This window comes from Bison bison, unplaced genomic scaffold (assembly GCF_000754665.1).
Source record: "Bison bison bison isolate TAMUID 2011002044 unplaced genomic scaffold, Bison_UMD1.0 scf7180017864254, whole genome shotgun sequence".
NCBI classification, from domain to species: Eukaryota; Metazoa; Chordata; class Mammalia; order Artiodactyla; family Bovidae; genus Bison; species Bison bison.
In genome coordinates this window covers 4,304,538-4,317,462 of record NW_011494826.1, presented here as the reverse complement: position 1 = coordinate 4,317,462, position 12,925 = coordinate 4,304,538, and the positions used below count along the sequence as shown (strand labels likewise).

General features: G+C 40.3%; 1 protein-coding gene across 1 annotated transcript in view; it reads left to right on the top strand.

The window, feature by feature from the left end:
* Positions 1–12,925, top strand: part of KIAA0586 (KIAA0586 ortholog) — a 133,316-nt gene that overhangs the window by 68,365 nt on the left and 52,026 nt on the right. The window contains exon 29 of the mRNA XM_010847676.1: positions 9,697–9,831. Within this exon, the coding sequence (XP_010845978.1) occupies positions 9,697–9,831 (135 nt within the window). The remainder of the gene's footprint in view (positions 1–9,696; positions 9,832–12,925) is intronic.

Genomic DNA, 12,925 nt, shown 5'->3' with positions numbered 1-12,925 from the left:
GTGTTAGTTACTCAGTGTGTCTGACTCTTTTCAACCCCGTGGACTACATGCTGGGCTCCTCTGTCCATGGAATTCTTCAGGCAAGAATCCTGGAGTGGGTAGCCAGTCTGTTCTCCCGGGGATCTTTGCTGACCCAGAGAATAAACCTGGGTCTGCTGCATTGCTGGCAGATTCTTTACTTTCTGAGCCACCGGTGAAGCCCACATTTATCCATAGTCTTTGCTAAGCATTGCTAATGCTATTGCTTTTAAAACTTAGTTGATAATTTTTGACATATGTATATGTCTGTAAGCCATTATCACAGTTAATGAAATAAACATACTCATCATCCATCACTCCCAAAAGTTTCCTCAGGCCCTTTCATTATCCCTCCTTCTCATCTCTCATCATTCTTCTCATCCAATTTATCTCTCCCACCAACCACTGATTCACTTTCTGTAACTATAGATTAGTTTGCATTATCTAGATTTATATAAAAGGAATCACATGGCATGTATTCTTTTTTTGCGTGTGATTGCTTTAACTCAGCATAATTATTTTGAGATTTATCTGGGTTATAGCTTGTATCATAGTTCATTCCTTTTTATTGCTGAGTAGTGCTCTATTGTTGGAGAAGGCAATGGCACCCCACTCCAGTACTCTTGCCTGGAAAATCCCATGGACGGAGCAGCCTGGTGGGCTGCAGTCCATGGGGTCGCTAAGAGTCCGACACGACTGAATGACTTCACTTTCTCTTTTCACTTTCATGCATTGGAGAAGGAAATGGCAACCCACTCCAGTGTTCTTGCCTGGAGAATCCCAGGGACGGGGGAGCCTGGTGGGCTGCCGTCTATGGGGTCGCACAGAGTCAGACACGACTGAGGCGACTTAGCAGCAGCAGCAGTGCTCTATTGTATGGATGTACCACTGTTTGTCTGTTCACCTGTTGATGGACATTTGGATTTATTCCAGTTTGAGACTATTACAAATAAAGCTGCTGTGAACACTTGTGTGCAAGTCTTTGTATGGACATAGATGCTTTAATTTCTCTTTGACAAATAGCTAGGGGAGGAATGGATGGATAATGTGGTAGTTATATGTTAATCTTTCAGTTCAGTCACTTAGTCGTGTTCGACTCTTTGCGACCCCATGGACTGCACCCCCTGTTCATCACCAACTCCTGGAGCCTACTCAAACTCAGGTCCATCACATCGGTGATGCCATCCAATGATCTCAACCTCTGTTGTCCCTTTCTCCCGCCTTTGATCTTTGCCAGCATCAGGGTCTTTTCCAATGAGTCAGTTCTTGGCATCAGGTGGCCAAAGTATTAGAGCTTCCACTTCAGCATCAGTCCTTCTAATGAATATTCAGGACTGATTTCCCTTAGGATGGACTGGTTTAATCTCCCTGCAGTCCAAGGGACTCTCAAGAGTCTTCTCCAACACCACAGCATCAATTCTTCGGTGCTCAGCTTTCTTTATAGTCCAACTCTCACACCCATACATAACCACTGGAAAAACCATAGCTTTGACTATACGGACCTTTGTTGGTAAAGTAATGTCTCTGCTTTTTAATATACTTTTGGTCGTAGCTTTTCTTCTGAGGAGCAAGCATCTTTTAATTTCATGGCTGCAGTCACCATCTGCAGTGATTTGGAGCCCCAAAAAATAAAGTCTCTCACTGCTTCCATTGTTTCCCCATCTGTTTGCCATAAAGTGATGGGACTGAATGCCATGATCTGAGTTTTCTGAATGTTGAGTTTTAAGCCAACTTTTTCATCTCCTCTTTCACTTTCATCAAGAGACTCTTTAGTTCTTCTTCGCTTTCTGGCTTAAGGGTAGTGTCATCTGCATATCTGAGGCTATTGATATTTCTCCCGGCAATCTTGATTCCAGCTTGTGCCTTATCCAGCCCAGCATTTCACCTGATGTACTCTGCATATAAGTTAAATAAGCATGGTGACAATATACAGCCTTGATGTACTTCTTTCCCAACATTGAACCAGTCTGTTGGTCCATGTCCAGTTCTAACTGTTGCTTCTTGACCTGCATACAGATTTCTCAAGAGGCAGGTCAGGTGATCTGTTATTCCCATCTCTTGAAGAATTTTCCACAGTTTGTTGTGATCCACACAGTCAAAGGCTTTGGTGTAGTCAATAAAACAGAAGTAGATGTTTATCTGGAACTTTCTCGCTTTTTTGATGATCCAGCGTATGTTGGCAATTTGAGCCCTGGTTCCTCTGCCTTTTCTAAATCTAGCCTGAACATCTGGAAGTTCACGGTTCATGTACTGTTGAAGCTTTGCTTGGAGAATTTTGAGCATTACTCTGCTAGCATGTGAGATGAGTGTAATTGTGTGGTAACTTGAACATTCTTTGGCATTGCCTTTCTTTGGGATTGAAATGAAAACTAACCTTTTCCAGTCCTATGGCCACTGCTAAGTTTTCCAAATTTGCTGGCATATTGAGTGCAGCTCTTTAACAGGATCATCTTTTAGTATTTGTAATAGCTTAACTGGAATTCTATCACCTCCAAGCTTTGTTCGTAGTAATGTTTTCTAAGGCCCACTTGATATTGCATTCCAGGATGTCTGGCTCTAGGTGAGTAATCACACCATTGTGGTTATCTGGGTCATGAAGATCTTTTCTGTACAGTTCTTCTGTGTATTCTTGCCACCTCTTCTTAATATCTTCTGCTTCTGTTAGGTCCATACCATTTCTGTCCTTTACTGTGCCCATCTTTGCATGAAATATTCCCTTGGTATCTCTAATTTTCTTGAAGAGATCTCTAGTCTTTGCTATTCTGTTGTTTTCCTCTATTTCTTTGCATTGATTGCTGAGGAAGGCTTTCTTATCTCTTCTTGATATATTTTGGAACTCTGCATTCAAATGGGTATATCTTTATTTTCTCGTTTGCCTTTTGTTTCTTTTCTTTTTACAGCTATTATTAAGGCCTCCTCAGACAACCATTTTGCCTTTTTTCACTTCTTTTCCTTGGGGATGGTCTTGATCACTGCCTCCTGTACAGTGTCACAAACTTCCGTCCATAGTTCTTTAGGCACTCTGTCTATCAGATCTAATCCCTATTAGTCACTTCCACTGTATAATCATAAGGGATTTGATTTAGGTCATACCTGAATGGTCTAGTGGTTTTCCCTACTTTCTTCAGTTTCAGTCTGATTTTGGCAATAAGGAGTCACGGTTTGAGCCACAGTCAGTTCCCAGTCTTGTTTTTGCTTACTGTATAGAGCTTCTCCGTCTTTGGCTACAAAGAATATAATCAGTCTGATTTCAGTATTGATCATCTGGTGATGTCCATGTGTAGAGTCTTCTCTTGTGTTGTTGGAAGAGGGTGTTTGCCATGACCAATGTGTTCTCTTGGCAAAAGTCTGTTAGCCTTTGACCTGCTTCGTTTTGTATTCCAAGGCCAAATTTGCCTGTTACTCCAGGTAGCTCTTGACTTCCTACTTTTTCATTCCAGTCCCCTATAATGAAGAAGACATCTTTTTTGGGTGTTAGTTCTGGAAGTTCTCATAGGTCTTCATAGAACTGTTCAATTTCAGCTTCTTCAGCATTACTGGTCAGGGCATAGACTTGGATTACTGTGATGTTGAATGGTTTGCCTTGGAAACGAACAGAGATCATTCTGTCATTTTTGAGATTGCACCCAAGTACTGCATTTTGGACTCTTGTTGAGTATGATGGCTACTCCATTTCTTCTAAGGGATTCTTGCCCATAGTAGTAGATATAATGGTCATATGAGCTAAGGTCACCCATTCCAGTCCATTTTAGTTCACGGATTCCTAAAATGTTGATCTTCACTCTTGCCATCTCCTGTTTGACCACTTCCAATTTGCCTAGATTCATGGACCTGACATTCCAGGTTCCTATGCAGTATTGCTCTTTATAGCATCGGACTTTATTTCCATCACCTGTTACATCCACGACTGAGTGTTGTTTTTGCTTTGGCTCTGTCTCTTCATTCTTTCTGGAGTTATTTCTCCCCTTTTTTCTGGTAGCATATTGGGCACCTACCAACCTGGGGAGTTCATCTTTCAGTGTCATAACCTTTTTGCCTTTTCATACTGTTCATGGAGTTCTCAAGGCAAGAATACTGAAGTGTTAATCTTTAAGAAGAGTTTTTTTTAAGTTATCTGCCAAAATCTTGTGTAGACCTTTTCCTTCTATGTTTTATATTTTTATATTGCTATAAATATGTTTTATATTACTGAGTAATATAAAATATACTGAGTTATGTTTTATATTGCGTAATATGCTTATATTTATATTTAACTGAGTAATATGTTTTTTATTTACATTCATATTTAACTGAATAATATGTTTTATATTACTGAGCTTCTCTAATACCTCAGATGATAAAGAATCGTCCTACAATGTAGGAGACCCTGGTTTGATCCCTGGGTTGGAAAGATCTCCTGGAGAAGGGAATGGTAACCCACTCCAGTGTTCTTGGCTGGAGAATCCCATGGACAGAGAAGCTTGGTGGGTTACAGTCTGTGGGATTGCGAAGAGTCAGACACTACACTTTCTTTGACTTTTATATTACTATAAATATTTCTGAGCATTGCTCAGGAAATGGCTAAGTACTCAGAGATGGTTTTATCCTTTTGCTTCTTGCTTTTATGGTTTTTTAGGCAAAACCACAGTGGTACTCAATCTAGGGCTACTTATCCCCATTGTGGAGAGAAGACTCTTCTATGTACTCCACTCAGTGCCTCAATATTGAGGTTTTCCAGCGTGGCCAGTGGAAACAACCATTGTCCTTTGTTATATATGATGTTATTTAACATCAGTTCAGTTCAGTTCAGTCGCTCAGTCGTGTCTGACTCTTTGCAACCCCGAGTCACAGCACGCGAAGCCTCGCTGTCCATCACCAACTCCCGGAGTTCACTCAAGCTCATGTCCATCGAATCAGTGATGCCATTCAGCCATCTCATCCTCTGTCATCCCCTGCTCCATCAGGGGTCTTTTCCAATGAGTCAACTCTTCCCATGAGGTGGCCAAAGTATTGGAGTTTCAGCTTCAGCATCAGTCCTTCCAGTGAACATCCAGGACTGATTTCCTTTAGAATGAACTGGTTGTATCTCCTTGCAGTCCAAGGGACTCTCAAGAGTCTTCTCCAACACCACCATTCAAAAGCATCAATTCTTCAGCACTCAGCTTTCTTCACAGTCCAACTCTCACATCCATACATGACCACTGGAAAAACCATGGCCTTGACTAGACGGACCTTTGTTGGCTAAGTAATGTCTCTGCTTTTCAATATGCTATCTAGGTTGGTCATAACTTTCCTTCCAAGGAGTAAGCATCTTTTAATTTCATGGCTGCAATCACCATCTGCAGTGATTTTGGAGCCCCCCCAAAAATAAAGTCTGACACTGTTTCCACTGTTTCCCCATCTATTTCCCATGGAGTGATGGGACCAGGTGCCATGATCTTCGTTTTCTGAATGTTGAGCTTTAGGCCAACTTTTTCACTCTCCTCTTTCACTTTCATCAAGAGGCTCTTTGGTTCCTCTTCACTTTCTGCCATAAGGGTGGTGTCATCTGCATATCTGAGGTTATTGATATTTCTCCCGGCAACATTGATTCCAGCTTGTGCTTCTTCAAGCCCAGCGTTTCTCATGATGTATTCTGCATATAAGTAAAATAAGTAGGGTGACAATATACAGCCTTGATGAACTCCTTTTCCTATTTGGAACCAGTCTGTTGTTCCATGTCCAGTTCTAACTGTTGCTTCCTGACCTGCATACAGGTTTCTCAAGAGGCAGGTCAGGTGGTCTGGTATTCCCATCTCTTTCAGAATTTTCCACAGTTTATTGTGATCCACACAATCAAAGGCTTTGGCATAGTCAATAAAGCAGAAATAGATGTTTTTCTGGAACTCTCTTGCTTTTCTGATGATCCAGCAGATGTTGGTAATTTGATCTCTGGTTCCTCTGCCTTTTCTAAAACCAGCTTGAACGTCTGGAAGTTTGCGGTTCACGTATTGCTGAAGCCTGGCTTGGAGAATTTTGAGCATTACTTTACTAGCATGTGAGCTGAGCGCAATTGTGCGGTAGTTTGAGCATTCTTTGGCATTGCCTTTCTTTGGGATTGGAATGAAAACTGACCTTTTCCAGTCCTGTGGCCACTGCTGAGTTTTCCAAATTTGCTGGCGTATTGAGTGCAGCACTTTCACAGCATCATCTTTTAGGATATTAAATAGCTCAACTGGAATTCCATCACCTCCACTAGCTTGTTCGTGTGATGCTTTCTAAGGCTCACTTGACTTCACATTACAGGATGTCTGGCTCTAGGTGAGTGATCACACCATCGTGATTATCTGGGTCATGAAGATCTTTTTTGTACAGTTCTTCTGTGTATTCTTGCCACCTCTTCTTAATATCTTCTGCTTCTATTACGTCCATACCATTTCTGTCCTTTATCGAGCCCATCTTTGCATGAAATTTTCCCTTGGTATCTCTAATTTTCTTGAAGAGATCTCTAGTCTTTGCTATTCTGTTGTTTTCCTCTATTTCTTTGCACTGATCGCTGAGGAAGGCTTTCTTATTTCTCCTAGCTAGGCTTTGGAACTCTGCATTCAGATGCTTATATCTTTCCTTTTCTCCTTTGCTTTTCGCTTCTCTTCTTTTCACAGCTATTTGTAAGGCCTCCTCAGACAGCCATTTTGCTTTTTTGCATTTCTTTTCCATGGGGATGGTCTCGATCCCTGTCTGCTGTACAATATGACGAACCTCCATTCATAGTTCATCAGGCACTCTATCAGATCTAGTCCCTTAAATCTATTTCTCACTTCCACTTCATAATCATACGGGATTTGATTTAGGTCATACCTGTATTTAACATCAGGCACTGTTATATCCAATCCCTTCTCAGGTACTTGTTCCTGCAGTCTCATGTAATTGCCTCAGATGCCTCTGCTGATCAGTAATCAGCTTAATACTCAAGGGAATCATCTGCTGTTCTCCAGAGTTCTCTCTCTGCAGCTTTCACTTTTCTAGCAGCCTGTCTTCGGAGAAGGCTATGGCATCCCACTCCAGTACTCCTGCCTGGAAAATCCCATGGACGGAGGAGCCTGGTGGCCTGCAGTCCATGGGGTCGCTAAGGGTCGGACACAACTGAGCGACTTCCCTTTCACTTTTCGCTTTCATGCATTGGAGAAGGAAATGGTAACCCACTGCAGTGTTCTTGCTTGGAGAATCCCAGGGACAGGGGAGCCTGGTGGGCTACCGTCTATGGGGTCACACAGAGTCAGACACGACTGAAGCGACTTAGCAGCAGCAGGAGCAGCAGCAGCCTGTCTTAGGAACTCTAGCTGTCTTGGCCTTCCTGGAGTTTTAGCTCCATCCTTTCAGCTCAGGCTCCTGTGCCACAGTCTGGAAGCCTATAAGCTGTAAGCTAGAGCAGTCATAGGCTTCTTCTGATTTGTTTCCCATTTCTCAGGGATCATTGTTTTTTGTTAACTGATGCTCCATGTTTTGAAATGCATTTTTTCACATACTTTGTCCATGTTTTAAGCAATGTATCTGGTCTTTATTACTCCATCTTGACTGGAAGTAGAAGGCTAGTTACATTAATCTTTTCATTTGTATCATTGTATATGATCATGATGAAACAGAAGGAGATTGGTATACTTTTGAAACATCATGTTCTTCTATCCCATTACAATCATAATGCTAGAAATTTCTTTAAAGCAACCCATTCAAGTGATGTAAAGTAGGACTGTATATTAAATTCACCAGTGGAGCTTTTAAAAATGTGTGTCTTTGGCCTCACCCTCTGATATGTGGATTCAGTAGATCATAAGGGTTATGTGGTATGCATGTATGTGTGTGGGCGGTTAGAAAACCTCTATATTTAAAAGAGGCATCTTAAAGGATGATATGCATCCTTTGTTAAAAATATGTTAGTACTTGTTTTACTTTGAGTTGAAGGAGGTTAAATCACTTATTTGTGTCACATAGCTATATAGTCACAGATTTTTATGTGGATACATAATACTTTTGCCTTTCATTTTAAGCTATCAACTTAAGCTGTGTGTGCTAAGTCCCTTTAGTCATGTCCAAATCTTTGGGACCCCGTGGATTGTAGCCAGCCAGGCTCCTCCATCCATGGAATTTTCCAGGCAAGAATACTGGAGTGGGTTGCCATTTTCTTCTCCAGGGGATCTTTCCAACCCAGGGATCGAATCTTGGTCTCTTACATTGCAGGCAGTCTCTTTCCCATCTGAGCCACCAGGGAAACCTGATGTTAAGTTTTGTCAAGCTAAGAACTGTAAATTTTGAGTTCTAATAGGGGCTGTATGAATTCTAAAGCTTGAGTTGCAAGGGGCTGGTGTTTGTCAAGTCCAACAAACAAAAAATGAAAGATGCCATATAGCATCTTTACACTATTAAAGACACAGGAATGAAAGATGCCTAATCTGGAGATTCATATGTTCAAAATGTGTTAAAACAATTTTCTCTACTATATGTGGGAGTATGAAGTAATGAAGGAGCATTTTGATAAGATATTAATAGGGCAGTTACTTTTCTAACAGTAATTATTATGAGTAATTGGTTGAGTCTATTCTGAAGAGAGTGGAAGTCACTTTTATAAAGTAATACCAGGGGGAAGACTAAAGGAGAAGTCTTTGTTTTCAGAGAAGCATTAAACTAATATTTGGCCTACTTCATATTGTCATTATGGCATTTTTATCCCTTCTTAGAACTGTATCTTGGTGCCAAAGCATGTTTAAGTTTGTTCAAAGTAAATCGCTGACCTGAACCAGGACTTAATTATAACATCTTTCTTTTTCTGCATTTAAAACTAATTAATTTCAACATTTTTACTAAGCCTAAAATCAGATATGCTACAAAGTTATGATAGAATCACATGCAGAAATACAATCTTGAAAAGCTGAGACTAATTTTGAAGTTATGAATCAGTAGGTATTTACCTATGTACACCTGGGGGATAAAGACTTGTGCTCCAGAGTTAATAAACTTTATTTCATTAAACATAAGATACTTAGGTAAAATTACTATTAATGGAATCTAAAGTCATGTTAATACTGGTATTTACAAGGAATCCAGTTTTCTGGCTCTGTGGCCTACATTTGGGGGACTGGTCTATTTTGAGGTGCCAAGAAGTCTAAGCTGGGTCTTCCTGCTCCCTCAAAAGCACTGGAGGTGAGCACAAAGGCACAGGGACGGTCAAAGGCCTGTAGGTGCCTCAGCATATTTCCGTAGGTTTTCATTTCTGCCTGTGGTCTGGGTTGCACCACTGCAGTGGTGCTTCACCCTCATTGCCACGTTGGGGCACAGCTTTGTGTGCCGCATCCACAGGAAGCAGGAAAATGTGTGAGAAGAAACTTGACGATCCTGAATAAAATGTTTATGAATCATTGTCACTCAGTCTCATGGGACAGCAGGTTTAATTTTCATCTTTTATAGTAAATCTCCAATTCAAATGTAACCAAATTATTTTGTACTGATGATTATATTTGAGGCAAACACAAAAGATTTTTAGTATAGTTGAATAGAAATGAGATCTAAATGATAGTAAAGAGTCCATTTTCTTTGTGTAAAGTGCCAATATGATCATATTCATAATGACTTAAGTTTTATGAATCATGAATTATTAATATGAAAAATGGGATTGTTTGGGGGATTAATTTTTGTTTTTTGATTGTATTATCTTTGTATTTTATTTAGGAAGATGATCCTCCCAGCGAAGGACAAGTGATTAGGATGCCCCATAAAAAAGTTCATGCCGATGCAGTTCTTTCTCTTCTTGCTAAACAAAACCCGAAATCATTAGTTTCACAGCAAGCCGTATATCATTCAGAGGTACTTTTTAACTTTAATTATTTTTTCTGTTAGATCTAAATACAAGAAAAAGATAACAAAGATATTCATAATTTTAGTTAAAGCATGCTAGTTGCTGCTGCTGCTAAGTCGCTTCAATGGTGTCCAACTCTGTGCGACCCCATAGATGGCAACCCACCAGACTTTGCCGTCCCTGGGATTCTCCAGGCAAGAACACTGGAGTGGGTTGCCATTGCCTTCTCCATTGTGTGAAAGTGAAAAGTGAAGCAGATAATCGTTAAGAGCCTTGTAGGGTAAGGCCATTGGAGTCCCTTAAGATATTGTGAGCAAGGGAGTCACAAGTTAAGATATTTAAGAAGGCATCAGGAGCCATGGACAAGTGACGGAAAGATGGAGGTCTGTCATAACACCATTGGAGTAGTCCAGACTGAGAACATGAACAAAGGCAGTTAAGTAGAAATGGAAAGGAGAGAGATTTAAACTTGAGTACGGAATTGGCAGTAATTGGTCACTGATTAAGAGAAGTTGTGCTTGTGTAGTTGTGGACTTTGAAATGCAGAGAGAACAGTGCCAGGTTGTGTGAGGAAGATACTGAATTTGATTTGAAACATTAAGGTGCTTAAGGAAATGCCAGGTGGAAAGGTACAGTGTGGTCACTCAGGCTGGTTAATGATAGAGGTGGGACTTGGATTCTTGATTCTGTTTAGTATTCTTTCTGTTGTGTTTGGTTGTCTGTGCTTGAACAGGTGAGAAACTATCTTTAAATGAACTGGAGATCCGAACTCTGTATATCATCCAAGGAGATGGCTACCTTTATTGTCTATTAATTTTTATTCTTAAAGATTTAAATGCTTAGGAAAGATAGAGGAAAAAAGATATGGAACTTAGAAATAGAAAAAAAAAATGTAAATTTAACTTATTCCTTCTTGTTGAAAAACAACTAATTTTTCTGCAACTTATTTAGGTATTGATTAAAAATTGATTTCACTGGAAAGATATTATTTGTAATTGCTGCTACTGAGTTTGAGAAAGTACTCTTGTAACTCTAGAAACCAAGCTGCTTAGTATAGAGACCAGAAGTCTGAGAGAGAAGGAGAGAGAAAATGAGACACACAAATGGAACAAAAAATAGTAGAAAATAGCAGAAATGTCAGCATAATTTAAAAATTCCGCTAACTTAATCCCTGTTTCCTTCTTTTTGGAAATCAGTAATATTGTTTGGCCTTCTCCAGCGGCTCAGTGGTAAAGAGTTCACCTACACTGCAGGTTGGATCCCTGGGTTGGGAAAATGCTTGAGAGAAAGGAAATGGCAACCCACTCCAGTATTCTTGCCTGGGAAATCCCATGGACAAAGAGTCTAGGAGGCTATAGTCTGTGGGGTCACAAAAGAGTTGGACACAACTGGACAGCTAAGCGCCGCCACCACCACCAATACTGGTCCATTTATTCCTTCTGTTCTCAGACTTTTGCATCTTTTTAATGCTGGGAAATTTATCTCTACTACTTTTTCAGTTTTTTTCTTCCTCTCATCTTTTTCCCTCTCTGGCTAAAACTTATTTCCAGATATTAATACTTCTGCTTCTGTTTGTGTCTTAGATTTTCTATCTCTTCATTCTTTTTTACTCTGTTCTTGGAGAGTTCTTCAATCTGATCTGCCAACCACTAATTTGTTCTTTAGCCTACTGTTTATCTGACTTCTATATTATTCATACTGGATATTCTCACTTGTGTCTTTTTTTAACGATCTTTTGCTCCACATTGTTAGTATTTTCTTTATTCCTTTTGTATGTGTATATGTGTATATGGTTAATGTTTTTCACTTTTTTTTTTTTTTTAACATTTACTCCTTGAATAATTTGTTTCTTTTGTTATGTGAACTCATGTTCTGGGGCCAGGGTGGGGGCAGTACGATAAGCTCTTCTGTCTGAGAATTAGTGTTGGGTATGGCAGAAAGTGAAGAGGAACTAAGTAGCCTCTTGATGAAAGTGAAAGTGGAGAGTGAAAAAGTTGGCTTAAAGCTCAACATTCAGAAAACGAAAGATCATGGCATCTGGTCCCATCACTTCATGGGAAATAGATGGGGAAACAGTGGAAACAGTGTCAGACTTTATTTTTGGGGGCTCCAAAATCACTGCAGATGGTGACTGTAGCCATGAAATTAAAAGACGCTTACACACCTTGGAAGGGAAGTTATGACTCTAGATAGCATGTGCAAAAGCAAAGACATTACTTTGCCAACAAAGGTCCGTCTAGCCGAAAAAGCAAGAGAGTTCCAGAAAAGCATCTATTTCTGCTTTATTGACTATGCCAAAGCATTTGACTATGTGGATCGCAATAAACTGTGAAAAATTCTGAAAGAGATGGGAATACCAGACCACCTGATCTGCCTCTTGAGAAATTTGTATGCAGGTCAGGAAGCAACAGTTAGAACTGGACATGGAACAACAGACTGGTTTCAAATAGAAAAAGGAGTTCGTCAAGGCTGTGTATTGTCACCCTGTTTATTTAACTTATATGCAGAGTACATCATGAGAAATGCTGGACTGGAAGAAACACAAGCTGGAATCAAGATTGCTGGGAGAAATATCAATCACCTCAGATATGCAGATGACACCACCCTTATGGCAGAAAGTGAAGAGGAACTAAAAAGCCACTTGATGAAAGTGAAAGTGGAGAGTGAAAAAGTTGGCCTAAAGCTCAACATTCAGAAAACGAAGATCATGGCATCCGGTCCCATCACTTCATGGGAAATAGATGGGGAAACAGTGGAAACAGTGTCAGACTTTATTTTTTGGGGCTCCAAAATCACTGCAGATGGTGACTGCAGCCATGAAATTAAAAGACACTTACTCCTTGGAAGGAAAGTTATGACCAACCTAGATAGCATATTCAAAAGCAGAGACATTACTTTGCCAACAAAGGTTCGTCTAGTCAAGGCTATGGTTTTTCCTGTGGTCGTGTATGGATATGAGAGTTGGACTGTGAAGAAGGTTGAGCGCCGAAGAATTGATGCTTTTGAACTGTGGTGTTGGAGAAGACTCTTGAGAGTCCCTTTGACTGCAAGGAGATCCAACCAGTCCATTCTGAAGGAGATCGGCCCTGAGATTTCTTTGGA